This window comes from Entelurus aequoreus, linkage group LG09 (genome assembly GCF_033978785.1).
Source record: "Entelurus aequoreus isolate RoL-2023_Sb linkage group LG09, RoL_Eaeq_v1.1, whole genome shotgun sequence".
NCBI classification, from domain to species: Eukaryota; Metazoa; Chordata; class Actinopteri; order Syngnathiformes; family Syngnathidae; genus Entelurus; species Entelurus aequoreus.
The window spans coordinates 12,061,616-12,073,647 of NC_084739.1; the positions used below are offsets into that span (position 1 = coordinate 12,061,616).

Sequence of the window (12,032 nt, forward strand, 5' to 3'; positions counted from 1 at the left end):
TTATGTGACACTTATTGAAATATCTTGTGTCATCATGCACAAAAGTGCGCTTTATTTGTTTTTAACTATTGTAGTGGCGTTCTGTACATTGTTATTGTTGGTTTATATACCATTAAGTAAGATTACGCATTATGTTGAAGGGGGCAGGAAAATATAAGATTTTTCTTCATCCTGCTCCTTCTCAGGCATTGGTGTGTCACTGTATAACTGAATAATTGTGTTAAAATTGTCTATCAAAGATGCACATCAATGAAGGAGATAAATAAAAATGAAATGAAAGTGAAATGAAATATGTCATCTCAGTGACATTCACAAAAGTGCACTTATAGCTTGTTTCAAAATGTCTCTGACAATCTTACACTTTCTGTTTTGAAATGACATGAATGTTTGTACCACTGCTTAATAACTGTTTAATAAATACAGTTTTGCTAAATTGACTTAGTTGTGATTTCCCTCTCTGCATGAAAGTTCAAAATGAGCCTATATTAATGCAGTATGAACAAGAATGTTTTAATGTAGACACATAGAATCATCATACTGCTGTGATTATATGTATCAAGTGTTCATTCAAGGCTAAGGCAAAATATCGAGATATATATCGTGTATCGCGATATGGCCTAAAAATATTGAGATATTAAAAAAAGGCCATATCGCCCAGCCCTATACTGTATATAAATATATTATATATATTTATATTTATTTATTTTAACGTTTTTGTTAACAAGTTAAAGGTGTTTAATGATAATACAAGCATGTTTAACACATAGAGATTCCTTTCTTTTGTATTACCTGATTCTGGTGACTTGCATTAATTGGAATCAGACAGTAGCGCTGATAACGTCCACATTTTCAAATGTTTACTTTGTAATTGTGACAAATCTGTTCACTTACACCACTATTGTTAAGAAACGGTAGCCATTTTCCTTGGAGAGCGAAAAAGGACTTTATGAGACACTACCAGTGGAATCGAGTGATAAGAAGTCATAATTTACCTTCATATCAAAGGGTGAAAAAAACTGTTGCATATTCAGCCTTCAACTAAATAACACCGTGTCTTTTCCAAGACTCTGTAAAGACACCAGCAATGGACTTGGTGCTGAACTGAAGCCAAGTCAGGACGATGGTATCTATGTGCAACATGTAACATCACCCGGGATTAAATTAACAAACTGATTTTTGCCACTGTCAAAGCCAAATGTGGCTGAATATGACAAACAGAAAGAAAACTATAAAATCTGTGAAGTTAGCACAGACTTTCAGACGGACAGAGCAACTGTGCCAAGTGCCGAGGTCAAAGATACGCTTCTGCTTTGAGACGGCGCCATATCTACCATAAACATAAAAATAATGGTTACATGCAGCCATCCAAGTGCCATTGTCTCTGACATCACAAAACATCCATCTGTGGTCTTGGATAAACACCAAGGGATCAAACAGCTGGTTGTGCACGCGGGTACTGTGGACGTCAGAAACCAACAGTCTGGAATCCTGAGGAAAGACTATTTGAGAGTGTTGATAAAGTGGACACATCTACACTTATCAGTGGACCTCTCCCAAACATCGATGGGAGAATATACAAATTCAGCAGGCTGCTTCAGCTGACTGCATGGCTGTCCAAAGTCTGTAAGTCCAGAGGACTGCATTTTATTGACAACTTTAATCTCTTCTGCCAAACATCTGAACAGATGTTGAGTAAGACGACTGACGGATAACTTCCTCCACGCTCTGATGGATCAGAATAGGGCAGCCAGAAGAAGAACTCCCCTTCCTCTGCCACCTAGGAACCCAGCAAAGGACTCAGCCAAAGCAACCACAGCAGCACCTCCAGAATCCTGAACACAGGAGTCTGATGCAGCAACTCCATCATTATCACCTTCACCACGGTCCTCACCACAAATCTGGATTCCACCTGCTGCATCTACACCCTACAGAAATGTTTCAGTGTCTTTCTCCTCTCCACCGTCACCCATGACACTTCCTGACCATCTTGATAGCTTGGTGAAATCAGGGATTGAAATTATTTCACTTACTCTGGACACAGCACAATCAAGGATTCTGTCAGCAAAAAAAATTGCACCCCACTCCCTCCTCTCATTCAATTAACTAAAGTTGCCCCAGATGGGCCCCCACCAGCGGAGCCCGTAGCTGTTTTTCCCAACAGCATCAATGCTGTTGTCTAGGATGCTAAGGACCTCTTCGCTGATAAACATCAACCAGAACCCCAATAAGGAAGTGCTTTCTTCTAAAACAGTGGTGTCCAAACTGCAGCCCGTCTTCAATTTGGCCCGCGAGACGACGTCTTCAATTTGGCCTACTAGATGGAACGAGTTCAATAAGATATATTATGGTAGCGAGCAGAGTATTCATATCATATACAATTATACAGCACAATAATAGCTGCCATTTAGTCGCCATCTGGTGGCCAACGAAAGTTAACCAACCATTAATTGTACTTGCAAGAACACACAGCACAGCATTGACTTATACGACCCAATCTAAACAACCTTCCTTTGTCATGTTGCAGAAAAAAAAAAAAACAACCAGCACAAAAAATCAACATACATGGTCACACATAACACAACCTACTCATTGAACTTTATGGATATTATAAAAATGTCCAATCAACATTAAAATATTAAATTAAAAAAACCTTAAGGAAGTTGTCACGGAAGTAAACAAGGTAGGAGTTGAACTTTCATATACTTTTATTATCCACTTGTAATAATTATAAATTATATATCCATTATATTATTATAATAATATGTACTCATATATGCATAAGCTTTATATATTCACCCATCCATTTTCTACCCTACCGCTTGTCCCTTTCAGGGTGGTGGGGGGCTGGGGCCTATCCCATATACATATACATATTGGGCTTAAAAGCATGCAAAGTAACTATATATATATATATATATATATATATATATATATATATATATATATATATATATATATATATATATATATATATATATATATATAAAAATATATATATATATAAAAAATATATATATATATAAATATATATATATATATATATATATATATATATATATATATATATATATACACGGTATATATATTTGGGGGTTTTCATAATTTGATCATGTGTCATTCAAAATGGAGCTCAAACAATCATCCATACTCTATATCAGTGTTTTTCAACCACTGTGCCGCGGCACACTAGTGTGCCGTGAGATACAGTCTGGTGTGCCGTGGGAGATTATCTAATTTCACCTATTTGGGTTAAAAATATTTTTTGCAAAGCAGTAATTATAGTCTGCAAATGATGTGTTGTTGTTGAGTGTCGGTGCTGTCTAGAGCTCGGCAGAGTAACCGTGTAATACTCTTCCATATCAGTAGGTGGCAGCCGGTAGCTAATTGCTTTGTAGATGTCGGAAACAGCGGGAGGCAGTGTGCGGGTAAAAAGTTGTCTAATGCTTAAACCAAAAATAAACAAAAGGTGAGTGCCCCTAAAAAAAGGCATTGAAGCTTAGGGAAGGCTATGCAGAACCAAACTAAAACTGAACTGGCTACAAAGAAAACAAAAACAGAATGCTGGACGACAGCAAAGACTTACTGCGGAGCAAAGAAGGCGTCCACAATGTACATCCGAACATGACATGACAATCAACAATGTCCCCACAAAGAAGGATAAAAACAACTGAAATATTCTTGATTGCTAAAACAAAGTAGATGCGGGAAATATCGCTCAAAGGAAGACATGAAACTGCTACAGGAAAATACCAAAAAAAGAAAAAGCCACCAAAATAGGAGCGCAAGACAAGAAGTAAAACACTACACACAGGAAAACAGCAAAAAAGTCCAAATAAGTCAGGGTGTGATGTGACAGGTGGTGACAGTACACCTACTTTGAGACAAGAGCTATAGTGATGCATGCTTGGTTATGCTTTAAAGTCATATCCAACAATTGCGACAACGACTTTTTACTGTCAACTGAGTTTTGTTTTTTTAGTGATTTCTGCTGGTGGTGTGCCTCCGCATTTTTTCAACGCAAAAAATGTGCCTTGGCTCAAAGAAGGTTGAAAAACACTGCTCTATATCACTATTTACAAACCACCACAACATTCTAATTCATTTATTGATGATTTTACGGAATTACTTTCAGCTGTGTGCACTTATTTTGACTGTTTGGTCAAGGGACCTTAATGTGCATGTGGATGTAGCCAATCACAGGCACGCTAAAGAACTGTCCTTGAAATGTTTGGTCTAGCTCAGCATTTAAACGAGGCCACCCATAGCAGAGGCCACATTCTTGATTTGATCATTACTAGGAGCCTCGCTATCTCAAACATCAATGTTGTTGATGCTACTTTATCTGATTGCTGTTGTGTTTTCTTCAACACTTCTGCAGTTGTTCAGGGAAGACTTATAAATGACAGCATACGGACACAGTTTGTAGAAATGATTAGGTTTCAGAACAGCCTGTATTCTAATGTTGATGATCATATATCAAGTGTTGTACATGTTTTGGATACCATTGCCATTGTGAGCAAAAGGCACCATTAAGAAATGAAAACTCGGTCTGCGCACAGAAAAGGGAGTGCCCCAGAGCCGAACGGAAATGGCGCAAATCAAAGCTCCAAGCTCAATATGAGATTTACAAAAGAAGATAAGTGTGTTCACCCAGACTTTGCGCAGAATAAGGAAAAAATATTTTTATGAAATCATCACAAACTGTAGTGACAACTGTTGTGTCCTTTTCACTACAGTAAACAGATTAACAAATCCTCCAGTTTCACTTCCAATATAACTCATTTCTACATCAAAGTGTAATGAGTTTGCAAAATCCTTTCATGAAAATTAAACGCATTAAAAATGTGATAATTCCTAGAAAACAATTAGCTACTCTGCAGCCAGCGAGTCAACTAGAGCTGGTACGTTTCACTCCTGTCACTGACAAAACATTTGAAAAACACAGCCTGAGTCCATCAACACACTGCCCTAATGAGTTACCCACTAGATTTCTAAAGTCTGTGCTGAGCAGTTTGTTACCACAATACACTCATCTAGTTAACACCTCACTTCAGACTGGAACATTTCCAAAGGCCTTAAAACTGCTGTCATTAAGCCCCTCTTAAAGAAGACTAGTCTTGATGCCACTGTGCTGAACAACTATCGGCCTATATCAATCCTGCCATTTTTGGGCAAAGTTCTAGAAAAAGTTGTATACCAACAGCTTAGTGACATTCTCCTGCATAACAATGTGTTTGATGCTTTTCAATCAGGCTTCAGGCCCCACTACAGCACTGAGAAAGCTCAGTTCAAGGTGAAAAATAATATCCGCCTGAAGACCTGAACACAGACCCAAGAAAAGTCTTAGTCTTGGTTCTACCTTTGACACAGTTGACCATACTATCTTATTACAGAGGTTAAAAAACTGGGTGGGAATATCCAGTTCTTCTCTTTACTGGTTCAAGTCCTATCTCGATCACAGGACATGCTTTGTTGGAATTGGTAACTGTGTCTCTGACCAAATGGCCATGACCTGTGGAGTTCCTCAGGGCTCGATACTTGGACCCCTACTGTTCAACTTGTACATGCTGACACTAAGTCAGCTAATACGTAGCTTCAATGTGTCTAACCACAACTATGCATATGATACTCAGATTTATATATCACTGACGGCAGGTGAACGTCTGCTTGTTGATTCACTATTATTAGTCACATTGAGACTCTGTCCCTGAAACCTAATAATCAGGTTAGCAATCTAGGGGTAATAATGGATTCAGATTTGAACTTTTAACAGCCACATTAAGTCAATAACATCAGTAGCTTTTTACCACCTAAAAACATTGCCAAATTTAAATGAGTAATGTCTCAATCAGACTAATTCATGCTGTTGTCTCCAGTAGGTAAGACTACTGTAATGACCTTCTCCATGGACTCTATAAATGAGCTGTAAAGCAGCTGCAGTACATCCAAAATGCTGCTGCTTGAGTCCTGACTAGAACCAGAAAATACGACCAGTGCTTAGGTCAATGCACTGGCTTCCTGTTGCTCAGAGATGAGACTTTAAAAGAGTATTTTCATGGTCTTGTGCCAAAGTACATCTCTGACAGGTTAGATCCATATGAACCACCTCGAGCTCTGAGAACCTCAGGGAGTGGCCTCCTGCTGGTGCCCATAGTCAGGATGAAACATGGTGAAACTACGTTTCAGTTTTATGCCCCTAAAATCTGGAATAGTCTTCCTGAAGATGTGAGACAGGCCTCAACGTTGGATATGTTCAAATCCAGGCTTAAAACACTTTTATTTTATTGTGCATATGCAGGCAACTGAAAGTATTCCATCTAGACCAGTGGTTCTTAACCTGGGTTCGATCGAACCCTAGGGGTACGGTGAGTCGGGCTCAGGGGTTCGGCGGAGGTCAAGACACACCCGACTCATCGTGTAAATAAAAACTTCTCCCTATCGGCGTATTACGGATACGGCAACAGCAGAAGTCACACTGATTTGCAGGTGTGTAATTTGTTGTGAGTTTATGCACTGTGTTGGTATTGTTCTTTGAACAAGGTGATGTTCATGCACGGTTCATTTTGTGCACCAGTAATAAAACATGTTAACACTCTAGTATGGGGAACATATTCACCTTTAATTAGTTGCTTATTAACATGCAAATTAGTAACATATTGGCTCTTAACTAGTCATTATTAAAGGCCTACTGAAACCCACAACTACCGACCACGCAGTCTGATAGTTTATATATCAATGAAGAAATCTTAACATTGCCACACATGCCAATACGGCCGGGTTAACTTATAAAGTGCAATTTTAAATTTCCCGCTAAAAAAAAACGTCTATATATGATGACGTATGCGCGTGACGTCAATCGTTGAAACAGAAGTATTGGTACCCCATTGAATCCAATACAAAAAAGCTCTGTTTTCATCTCAAAATTCCACATTATTCTGGACATCTGTGTTGGTGAATCTTTTGCAATTTGTTTAATGAACAATGAAGACTGCAAAGAAGAAAGTTGTAGGTGGGATTGGTGTATTAGCGGCTGGCTGTAGCAACACAACCAGGAGGACTTTGACTTGGATAGCAGATGCGCTAGCCAATGCTAGCCGGCGACCGCACGGATGATCGGGTGAAGTCCTTCGTCGTTCCGTCGATCGCTGGAACGCAGGTGAGCACGGGTGTTGATGAGCAGATAAGGGCTGGCTGGCGTAGGTGGAGCGCTAATGTTTTTATCATAGCTCTGTGAGGTCCCGTTGCTAAGTTAGCTTCAATGGCGTCGTTAGCAACAGCATTGTTAAGCTTCGCCAAGCTGGGAATTATTAACCGTGTAGTTACATGTACATGGTTTAATAGTATTGTTGATCTTCTGTCTATCCTTCCAGTCAGGTGTTTATTTATTTTGTTTCTATCTGCATTTGAGCCCGATGCTATCACGTTAGCTCAGTAGCTTAAGAGCTTCGCCGATGTATTGTCGTGGAGATAAAAGTCACTGTGAATGTCCATTTCGCGTTCTCGACTCTCATTTTCAAGAGGATATAGTATCCGAGGTGGTTTAAAATACAAATCTGTGATCCACAATAGAAAAAGGAGAAAGTGTCGAATCCAATGAACCCTTGTACCTAAGTTACGGTCAGAGCGAAAAGAGATATGTCCTGCACTGCACTGTAGTCCTTCACTCTCACTTTCCTCATCTACGAATCTTTCATCCTCGCTCAAATTAATGGGGTAATCGTCGCTTTCTCGGTCCGAATCTCTCTCGCTGCATTGTAAACAATCGGAAAATGTGAGGAGTCCTTCCTCCGGTGACGTCACGCTACTTCTGGTATAGGCAAGGCTTTTTTTTATCAGCGACCGAAAGTTGCGACCTTTATCGTTGTTGTTCTCTACTAAATCTCCGTGGATGCCCCCTCTCTCTGGAACGCTCTCCCCAGGCACATCAGAGATGCCCCCTCCCTCCCTACCTTCAAAACCACCCTAAAAACTCACCTCTTCACATTAGCCTTTCCAAACTGACCCTGCCCTTGGTGTTTCTTTATTATTTTTTTCTTTTTTTCTTTTCTTAGTTTCTTTTCCTAATAAAGTTGTTTTAATCCCCCCCCCCCCCCACACACACACACGTGTAAAGCAACTTTGGGTATTTAGAAAAGCGCTATATAAATACCAGGTATTATTATTATTAAATCCTTTCAGCAAAAATATGGCAATATCGCAAAATGATCAAGTATGACACATAGAATGGATCTGCTATCCCCGTTTAAATAAAAAAAAATCATTTCAGTAGGCCTTTAAGTACTTATTAATGCCTTATTCGGCTTGGCCTTATTATAACCCTAACCCTCTAACCCTGGCACTAACCCTCTAACCCTAACCCTAACCAAATAACTCTAAATTAAGTCTTTGTTACTTAGAATATGTTCCCCATACTAAAGTGTTACCAAAAACATATAACTTTGTCTTGAATTTGAAAAAAACCCAACATTTTATTTTGCCCTAAAGAAGGGTTCGGTGAATGCGCATATGAAACTGGTGGGGTTTGGTACCTCCAACAAGGTTAAGAACCACTGATCTAGACTATTTTATTTTAATATTAATTATAATAGTTTTTAGGATATTTAATTTCATAGTTTTAATTTGAATTGTTATTTTTATGATTATTGTATTTTAATTTTTGCCTTAAAATTTCCCGTAAAGCACTTTGAATTGCGTTGTGTACGAATTGTGCTCAATAAATGCACCTGCCTTTCCCTGCCTTGGTGGTGTTCTCATACTTTTAAATTAATTTGGACCACTCCTGCAAACTGCACCTTTGAATATTTCATTTTCTTACCGTTATCCACATGGGACAAGTCTCCATCAGCCTCGTCCCCAGGTGGTTCATGCCCAATGAGCAAACTAATAGTGGCCTAAAAAAAGATATTCAAATAAAAAGATTTACTGTCAAGTCAACATTTAGAAGACATTTTAATCATGTTAGTGACTTTGTTATGTCCTTTACCCCAATAGGCTGCTGCTTCTCATTGCTCAGAGGCACATTCTTGAACGGCAGGGACCTCACGTGACCACCAGCCAAGTCTCTTAAAGAGATTTTTGCCGAGCCAATGAACCTGAAAGGCGATTCAGAAATGACAAACTTATTAAAATTGTGAATTTGGTGTTTTGATTTGCGCAAGCTTCTGGGAAAGGCAAAGGTCATCTCTGAATGTCAGTATGAAAAGAAACTGGTCAGTGTGTTTGCCCGTTGCTACGGTTAGTGAATTATTTTATACTTCCCTATTCCACTTCTTCACCATGGCCATCATGTGTTTTTTAACCACAAAAGGATTGCAAAATATGCAGAATGAATCAGTGATCACAAAATATATTCCTACATGATTTGCTAATTTCTGTGACAAAAAACACTAAGGAAAGCGACCCAAAGATGACAGAAACGAGAAACAACAGAGATGGTAACAATTATCCCACACCACAGGCATGTGGCGTTCTGTGTCCATGCGGCCAAATTTGGAGACGAGGGGGCAGGATAAAGGCAGTCCTATGAATATAGGGCCAGTTTTCTTTATAATCAGTCTTTGCCTGACCGTCTTAGTACCTTACATGGCTTAAAAAAGTTAGATTTTCCTTAAGAAGTAGCAATGGAGATATAAATCTCATATCATGCACATGAGATGAATATATCCTACATCAACCACATCCTCTTTTTGCAGCTGCAAAGTCCTCATTCAAAACAATGCTTTCCTACAAATAACAATACATCGTTACTCAACCCCTTCAAAATGTGACTCATTGTATTTCAATCTGTTGATTAGTTTGCTGTCCAAAGAAGTACATCATGACATTAGCTATGGGAAGTTAAGCTTCCGCGACAAAGTCAACGGTTTAGAACATTCAGACGGAGATTGTTCCATCACATAACAAATAATACATGAATAAATACAATTAATTAATTATTTAAACTCTTAATTTTTTTATTGTGTTTCTCATGGTACCATGAATTGATAAACGTGGACCCCGACTTAAACAAGTTGAAAGACGTATTCGGGTGTAACCGTTTAGTGGTCAATTGTACGGAATATGTACTGTACTGTGCAATCTACTTATAAAAGTTTCAATCAATCAATCAATGGTCTGAGAATATTTCAGGTGCATTTTGGCAAACTTTTGAATAAGAAATGGCTTTTGTTTTTTGTAACAGACTAGTTGGTCCGTGTACCTTCCGTTCATTCTATTTCCAATTCTGAAACACAATGTTAGGGCCGCTTTTCAATTTTTTACCAATTTGGCAGATTTGAAAACTAAAAAAAAGGGTTGATTTTCATTTAAATATTGCCATAAAATTTGATTTTGTGCTGTTTTCCTTTTATGGATTTTTATTTTTCCAGATAAACACAAAAATCCAATTTCTGTTTATCTAAAATGCAAAAATGTGTGTGTATCTGTGTGATGACAAATTGAATCGGAAGCAGTATTTTAGCTTTTCCTTCGCGTTTAGCATGTTTTTAGCATAACTGTAACAGCTTTGTTCAGCAGGAGTCCTATCGTCGTTTTAAAAAAGTGTCTTTAAATAAAAACTTTTGTTTCAGAAATAAAAATAAGAAAAATGGCCCAAAATTTGTTTTTTGATTTGCATTTAAGAATTCGAAATAGAATGAACGGAAGGTACACAGACCCTTTGTTTTTTGCAACAGGCTAATTGGTCCGTGTACCTTCCGTTCATTCTATTTCCAATTCTGAAACACAAATCAAAAAACAAAGTTAAGGCCGTTTTTTGATTTTTTACTATATATGGCAGATTTGAAAACAGACAAAAAAGGGTTGATTTTCATTCAAATATTGCCATAAAATTAGATTTTGTGCTTGTTTCTTTTTATGGATTTTTATTTTTCCAGATAAACAGAAAAATCCAATTTGTGTTTATCCAAAATGCAAAAATGTGTGTTTATCTGTGTGATGATGACGGAAGCAGTATTTAACTCTTCATTCGCGTCTAGCATGTTTTTAGCATAAAGGTAACACCTTTCTTCTGCAGGAGTCCTATTATCGTATTAAAAAAGTGTCATTAAATAGTTGTCCAACTTTTGTTCCAGGAATGAAAATACAAAAAATGGTCCGAAATTAGTTTTTTGATTTGCATTTAAGAATTTGAAATAGAATGAACAAATTGAATCAGAAGCAGTATTTTAGCTTTTCCTTCGCGTTTAGCATGTTTTTAGCATAACTGTAACACCTTTGTTCAGCAGGAGTCCTATCGTCGTTTTAAAAAAGTGTCTTTAAATAGTTGTCCAACTTTTGTTTCAGAAATAAAAATAGGAAAAATGGCCCAAATTTTGTTTTTTGATTTGCATTTAAGAATTTGAAATAGAATGAACGTAAGGTACACGGACCCTTTGTTTTTTGCAACAGGCTAGTTGGTCCGTGTACCTTCCGTTCATTCTATTTCCAATTCTGAAACGCAAATCAAAAAACAAAGTTAGGGCCGTTTTTTGATTTTTCACTATAAATGGCAGATTTGAAAACAAACAAAAAATAGTTGATTTTCATTCAAATATTGCCATAAAATTAGATTTTGTGCTGTTTTCTTTTTATGGATTTGTATTTTTCCAAATAAATACAAAAATCCAATTTGTGTTTATCCAAAATGCAAAAATGCGTGTTTATCGGTGTGATGACAAATTGAACCGGAAGCAGCATTTTAGCTTTTCCTTCGTGTTTAGCATGTTTTTAGCATAACGGTAACACCTTTGTTCAGCAGGAGTCCTATTGTTGTTTTAAAAAAGTGTCATTAAATAGTTGTCCAACTTTTGTTTCAGAAATAAAATCAGAAAAAATGGCCCAAAGTTAATTTTTTTATTTGCATTAGGTACACAGATCAGAGTTCGCAAACTTATCTATAAATAGCAACTTCCGATTCCAGTGTCTATTTGCACTGAAACCCAGAAGTAAGAATTCTCTGAAGAAGGAACACTAGCATGTCTAACTCTAACTACACCCTAACATTTGAATAAACAAAGGCTTCCTGTTAAATAAATGCCTGCATGGTACTCTCA

At 37.6% G+C, this 12,032-nt stretch overlaps 1 protein-coding gene across 1 annotated transcript in view; it reads right to left on the minus strand.

Moving 5' to 3' along the window:
• LOC133657122 (myoferlin-like) overlaps positions 1 to 12,032 on the minus strand; it is a 77,021-nt gene that overhangs the window by 55,839 nt on the left and 9,150 nt on the right. Inside the window, 2 exon segments of the mRNA XM_062058069.1 lie at positions 8,816 to 8,891; positions 8,984 to 9,092. Of these exon segments, the coding sequence (XP_061914053.1) occupies positions 8,816 to 8,891; positions 8,984 to 9,092 (185 nt within the window).